Raw genomic sequence first — 7,357 nt, 5'->3', positions numbered from 1 at the left:
CTTCAGGTTGTTTCCAGCAGGATTTCTGTTGGTTCCTGTGCACCCACTCCCAGCGTGGTGGAGGCTGGAGAAACCTTGTCAGAGTCCCAAGTCTGTGGCTTTGTGAGCCAAATGCTCCTGCTGGAGTCAGATACTCAGTTAGCAGAAGGCTCCATGTGGCAGCAGCCAAATCATTTAACTTCCCTGCCCATCTGTTAAATGTATATCTGCTACTTCAGACAGGGCTGTGTGGTTTAATTTAATTAATGCTTGCGACAGACTGTGAGAGCATTTCAAGGAGGGTGCTAAATAAGGGCACAGCTTTTAGGCTCCAGAAAGGGGTTTTGAGCTGATTATGGTTTCTAAAAAGTTTAACTTTAGACCACTGCAACTCTCAAGAGATTTTTCGCTGCTCACACAGGGAGACCAAAACTACTCTATCCCACTCTTGCCAGCCGGTAGATGTGGGAAGGAGGTTGTACAGACTCCTTCCCTCTGCATAAAGAAATTCGAGATCAGTGGTGATAATAATAATGGAGGTCCACAGATCCCAAGCAAATAAAACCCCAGTATTTGGGGATGAGAACCTATTTAGGAGTTAGAGTCTTGTCAACCTCCAGAGCATCCTTTAAAAAATAGACTTTAATCCTATCTCAAATGCCAAATAAAAATACCAATTAAATGTCATTTTCTTTAAAAACGAGGTGACCTTCTGTAGAAAAGATGAAACATTAAATTAAAAAGAAACCAAACCATTTAAAGCAAAAAGGAACCAAAACAAATTAACCTCCCTATTACACACCGTGCCCCCAAGATGAAACAAAGATTTAACTGCAGCTCCTGCATGCCCTGAGGAATATGTTCCCTCTGCATTTGTGGTGGTTTTGTGTCTGAGCCCTGCTCAGCTGTAGTGCTGCTCTTGCACATGGATCACTGCCACTCTGTGCCACCCCTGCTCTCCAGAAGTTCCTGTTTCATCCCCAGGAGCTGCCTTTCTAATAACTTTCCTTTCAATGCATGTCCCAGGTACTTTGCCAAGAAAATGCAAGAAAGAACTGCTGGCAGTAAAACTACGGAACAGACCAAGTAAGCAGGAGCTGGAAGACAGGAATATTTTCCCAAGGAGAACAGATGAGGAAAGACAGGAAATCCGGCAGCAAATTGAAATGAAACTCTCAAAGTAAGTGCTGTGAATGAGAACAGGGAGAAGCCTCCCTTTACAATGGAGCATCCTCTGAGTCCTGTCAGATGAGACACTGTCACCCACCCCCGTCCATTTCCTGCAGGGAACCATCCACAAGCCAATACAGCACATTTTCAGCTGTCAGTCAGCCACAGGAAAAAAAGTCTTAACTCCCTCCTCAGTCAGGATTGCCTTGATTTCAAGGGAAAGCAAGACAGAAGTCAATTTGGAGACAAAATCCTGCCAAATCTACCTGCAGCTCTGCTGCTGCAATCAAGATTTGGAGGTCCTTCAGAAAACCCAGTGCTTTAACAAAAATAGTAATATAATTATTTATCAACCTGATTTGGCTTTGTCAGCTCTAGCTGAATGTGAGGATAAAAGCAATTGTTAGAGCTGCACACTTAGCAAGGGAAAGCTGCTGTCTTGGTGGCTGCACTGGTGCTTTAAGGCAGAAGCAGTATTGCCCTCACCTGGGGAAGGTGCCTGTGTAAGTCCAGCTGCAGGCACAGCAGGGATGCTCTGGTTTTGATCAGTAACCAGGGCAACAGAGGAGAGCTGTGAGAGAAACAGCATCACTGTGGCGTGTAGCCTAAAGCAAAGACTGAAGGTAACCAGGAGGCTCACACTGCACCATTTGGTTTTTGTGTGTGCCTTTTTTAAGAGCTGTATTTGGATATCTGCAGACATGAATATTTTAGAGGAGACAAAGTGGATTTTTAAATAATCTGTGCCGTGCTGCCCACACAGGGACAGCGAGCGCTGCTCACCGCCAAAATGCTTGGAATCAAATTGAGAAACATGAATAGAAGCTCATTTTCAAGGCTTATTAAATATTAATATCTCAAGCCTCTCCTGAAAGAAACATTTATTGATATTTAGACTAACTCATTCATGTGCATGCTTTTGATTAAACTTTACCTCTGGGGACAGGGAATGAGAACAAGTGTGTGGATCAGAGCACAAGTCCTAACAGACCGGAGTTTATGGAAGAGAACATCTCTGCCACCACCACCCCTGCCCTCAGCTAAGGAATGAGCTGCTGAGGAACACAGAGGAGGTTTTGAGTGCCCTTCATGGTGCCCCTGCAACAGCAGAGATGGAGTTATGGTCCCTCCAATCTCAGTGGGTGCACAGCAGCACTTTGCACCTGAAGGGGAGCAGTGCTTTGTGCCAGGGGCTGCACAGCTCAGTGCAGGTGGCAGACCCTGCCACACAAAGCACGTACATCCAGACAAGTAGAAAAGATCTCACTACAGTCTACATTAACTTCCAAGAGTTACAGAGTGGATTATAGGTGTGTCCCATTAGTACCCATCACCTTTGGAAGGGAAGATGGGCCTTGATCATCCTGACTTTGCAAGCCTTGTGCATTCATTCCAGGGAAACATGTCACATTGCGCCCAATATTGTTAACTCCATTATTTTAGCCGTTTAATCATTCCTAAGGTCTCTTCATACATCAAAGGCCGAATTTGATTGCTCTAAAATGCCACCCTACTGCATCCCTAAAATCAAGTTCAACCATCACAAAGTATTCACTGAATGAGAAGATTGTGTCATATCCAGCCCCATCTCATATTGCTGAAATGCCTGGAAGGTCACATCTCTTCTCAGCCCTGCCTGACTTCCTTTAGTGTGAAAGGTCTGATGGAATCGCAGCTTCAGGTGCTGTAACTACAGGATTTATCCCTTTCTTTCCATTTACCATTTATCTTGCTTAATAATGAGCCTAAAGAATTATTGTAAGGGATGCATTCCTAGAGTCAAATGTCAGTACAAGGACTTGCAGAGGACACTTCTGGACAGGTGAAAGGGGCTGGTCCTGACGAGAAGGCAGGAAATTTACTGTCTGTAGGTGAATGCAGCTAAGGGAGCCTCCCCTTCCTGCTGTGATCTCATGCAACAATCTGGGCTGCAGCCCATCAGTGTCACTGGTGAAGTCTAGAGAATGGCTAAAAGCCATCTTTGTTCCAAATGCTGGAAGTCAGGCCTTAATTTGGTTCCTTCTTCCTGGAACATGGAAGATTGAGTGCATTTCGGGGAACAGACGGCGTAGAGATTGCTGGAATAGCCAGGAAAGGCAAAACAGATTGGGAGCAGTCTCCCACACAACTTCCAGCGCATATGTGTTGGCAGAGCTCAGCTCAGCTCTTAACTCATCCACCAGAATAGAACATGACCATGCAAACAAGCTCAGGTGGTGGATGAATGCAAGAAAATATTTACAACACCAGGAAAAGCAAGTGGGTGTACAAAAAAACCAAACAGCCAACCAACAAAGTTAAAACGAATTCTGGCAAAAGCCAAAGATCCCAAGTCATAGAGATACCCCTTTGGAGTTTCTGACTAGGACTCACCTCACAAAACCCAGGCCACCCCAGAGCCCACACTCAGAGCACAGCCTGGCTTGTGGTGCAGAAATGAAACCAAACTGGGAAGAGTGAAATTCTTGGATGAGATTTTGAGGTGTTTACACTCATTCATTTCACTGGTACTTGTGCAGCACAGTCTCTGTGTGACAACTTGGAGGTTTATAGCTAAGGAATGTAGTGCTGGGGTGGGAAGTGCTGCCTGGGAAGTGGGATCCAGCAGAAATGTCTGTTCTCTGCAGGGCTTTGCCACTCCCTGTGCAGAAAAGAGCAGCACATTGCTGCTGCTGCTCTGATAGTAACAATCAGATAACAGCAAATCATGAATCCACGTGTACCATCAGGCTATAGATCTGTGTTTAGCACAAAGAATAATCTATGGGCATATTAGCAAGTAGTTATTCAATGGCTGACTGCATAAGAATGGCTCATAACCAGGCAGTTGTTAACAGGGTCGATATTTTTCAGCACAGTTGCAGGGTTTGATGGTCTGTAGCTGTCTAGAAAATTGCCTCAGCCCCACAGCTAACATAGCCTCACTCTGTGCTCTGGAAGGAAAGATGCACTGACATACATAATGTGTAAAATACACAAAATAATTGTGTTTATATAGCTTTAAAAATGGGGAGACAAAAGAATAGCATCCTCTCAAAACCTCTGTATTATTGGAATGGTTCTGGTTGTAACACATTTCAGCAGTAGCTGTGAACCTGCTGAGAAAAGCAACTCTCTTCTATCACTCTGATGAGTGTTTATGAAGTCAAAGCTAAAACCCCTTTTTTTCCTTCACTTTTCCACTCATTCCATCTCAAAAGGGAGAGTGGGAAATTCTGTATTTTGAGCCAAATTCTACTTTTACAGAGTGCAAATCCACTGACTCCGGATTCATTATCGACTGACAGCAGCGTGAGGAGAGATTCCAGGATTTATGCGCATCACTGCTTTTGAAAAGTGTAATTCCTGTATTTCGTGCTCCCAGCCAATTTAATCTACCACTTGTTGCCGTGGAAACATGCACTTTTCCCTCCTCCTCCATCGAAAATGGCAATATTCCAGTTTTCCCTGTGCTGTAGTGCTTCTCTTACTAATCCATGCATCCCCATGCCCCAAAGCGTGGTGTACACTTGGAGTACTCTACTGTGCATTAGGCAACATGGCTCCCAACAGGTCTTGGCTCCATTATCATGCGTTCAGAGCACAGATAATAAGCCCTCAATGGAATTCAGTGAATTGAGAGCTCTTTGTGTCATGAGGCAGAAAAGACATTTGCAAGTATGACTGTTTGCAGTATCTGCTTCCTGTCTCACAGACACACTCTGCTCTAGAAGGGGTTTCAGCGGAAACCTGGGGGAGTGAAAGACTTGCTAGACTGAAGGGTGACTCGAGAAAAGGTTGCTTCATTAAATTTGATATCTGGCTGTTTAGAAAGTTGATGTTTGAAGTGCCTGGGTGGCTTGTGCTTCTCAAGAATGCCTCATACAACCACAGTTAAAGACACTCCAGTATGACTTAATGTCTTGATGAAAACACGAATTCCCAGAAAAGATTATACTTGTAATATTCACTTCATGTGCTGCTCCTTGGGTATTTGTACAAGTAGACACGATGGGTGAAGTGGCACTTAAAAGATGATAGAGGGAGGAATTAAGATACAAAAACGTGGGCAGAGGAGTCAGACAGGAAGAACAAAGGGTTTGTGTACACAGAGAGGAACCCAAACTTGAGCACCTAAAGCTGATCTTGACTACACTGAAAATCTTGGCTTGGCTAAGTGGATGATGCTAGGGCAAGGTCTCCTGGCAACATAAAGGGAAAAGGAGGCATCTTTATTCAGTCATTACCACAACTGGAATCTGTAGTTGTGGTGCTGCCCTGAGGTTCCTGGAGAGGCATTTTCGAGTTGACTCACCCAGGAACTGCGGATGTAGCTAAAAGCTCACCTAGATGAGACCCTGGTTTGTCCCTCAGGTAACAGAGCATGAAGTTCACAGTGCTGCTGGAGACAGAACAATACCAGGCAAACAGCACTTCAGACTGGCAGCCTAAAAGCAAAACAGCACCATAGCTCAACACGGAGCACTCACAAGGACAATTTTACCTTCTGATGACACAAAAGCTGTACCATGTTTCCCAAGGACAGCAAGTCCAGTGCCACTTCCTCACAGAAATGTCTCAGTTCAGCTTTGCTCACTGAAAAGGCAGCAGCCCTCCAGACTGAGACATTCAGCAGGGAGCTAGGCTGAATGCACAGAACTTTGGGGAACATTGTGTTTAGATTGACCAAAAAAAGCCGTGTGTGGGTATGCGTACAAACTACTGGTAGCCCTAATGCAGAAGTTTAGGACATGCTGAACTGAGCCCAGCCTAAGCTCATTTGAAGATTAGCCAGGTTTTTTTGATGAATCTCCAACTGTGCTCCAACTCCCAGTCACTGGACTAAAAACCAGGGAACTGCCCTAATTTCAGAAGGCTGGGAAGGCTTGACACAGATTCCTTCCAGAGGCAGAAAGGCAGGGAGCAGGTACAAAGAACAGATCAGCTGTCAGCACTAATTAGCTGTGTACAATTTAATGCATTTCATTAATGGGCAGGAATCATCCAGGTAAGCATCTCGCTGATGCTAAAAATAATCCCAGCGAGCGCAGCGTGGGCGTGTGTGAAAGGCTCAGCCCCTCACACGAGGCAGAAGCTAAATATAGAGCCACAATTTAATTCTGTGGGTGTGTGGGAGCCCAGGGAGTCTCCCATCTCCTCGCTCTGCTCCAGACAGCAGACGTGATGCTGGCAGGGGGACAGCTGGGGGCTGCTGTCAGACCTGCACATGGCTGCAGGATTTTAATAAGAGCTTGCACAGCACCCATGTCCTCGGTGAGGATTTGGGATTTTTTGAATGTTTTGCCCCTTTTCAGTTATGGCCTCTGCTTTTCAGGCTATGGAAAAGCAAGATACTGTGAGGGATGGGGGGGAGCAGTAGGAAGAATGGAGGAGGTGCAAGTGAAGCTGAGATTTTTTTGGGGCTGTCTCAAGGATTAAGATGTCCAGGTCCCAAGGCATTAATATTCCCTATGCTCTTCCTTGGTGTCAGGCAGTGCCACACAGCTGGAACCCTGCTGTGAACACAGTGACAGCACTGGCCTGGTCAAGGAGCTGAGGGTGGGTAGTGTTTGCTGCTAGAGCTCCTGAGACTGCCTTCAGTGGTAAAAATCAGGAGGAATGGGAGAAGACTCAAGTGTCATTAAGGTCTCCAAGCAATGAGTAAGTTCAGCCTCCTGTTTACAGGGCTTTTCAAGTCCAAGGGAGCTGCAGTGCAGTTCAAATAAAGCATTAGAGAGGATTCAAGTACATCTGTACATGCTGTACCTGGACTACGCTGTCCCCTTGTCTAAAGGACTGAAAAAGGTTTGTTCCTTTCAGGTATTAAACTCCAATAATAGAATGAACCTTACTAACACCAATCCCTGGTCAGGAGGGGAGGTAAACCCAACCTCCCTGAGTGTGTGATCATACTCTGGACAGCAGCCCTTGAACCAGAGGTGCTTCCTTGCTTCAGCAGCACTTGCACAATTAATTATGGAGCACCCTGTCAGCTCTGGGCAAGAGCTGTGATCTGCAGCTGAACCAGAATGAGCAATTTGCTGTCTCAGACCAGCCCACAGCTTGTCTGGCAAGAATTTTTGAACACACTAATTCATTTATAAAGGGTTGAAACAGGGTTGCCTTAAGCCTGTGTTATTTTCTGGTTTGAACACATGCACACAACCCAGAGCTGCTCTCAGTGCAGGATGGTACTGCTGAGGATTCAACATTCACCTCCTGCTGACAA

At 45.5% G+C, this 7,357-nt stretch overlaps 1 protein-coding gene across 1 annotated transcript in view; it reads left to right on the top strand.

The window, feature by feature from the left end:
• PHACTR3 (phosphatase and actin regulator 3) overlaps positions 1 to 7,357 on the top strand; it is a 73,430-nt gene that overhangs the window by 43,354 nt on the left and 22,719 nt on the right. The window contains exon 8 of the mRNA XM_008634844.2: positions 1,006 to 1,159. Within this exon, the coding sequence (XP_008633066.1) occupies positions 1,006 to 1,159 (154 nt within the window). The remainder of the gene's footprint in view (positions 1 to 1,005; positions 1,160 to 7,357) is intronic.

The sequence above is a fragment of the Corvus brachyrhynchos genome, unplaced genomic scaffold (assembly GCF_000691975.1).
Source record: "Corvus brachyrhynchos isolate BGI_N302 unplaced genomic scaffold, ASM69197v1 scaffold10, whole genome shotgun sequence".
NCBI lineage: Eukaryota > Metazoa > Chordata > Aves > Passeriformes > Corvidae > Corvus > Corvus brachyrhynchos.
Note: the sequence above shows the minus strand (reverse complement) of the source record. Positions and strands in the feature narration are given on the sequence as shown.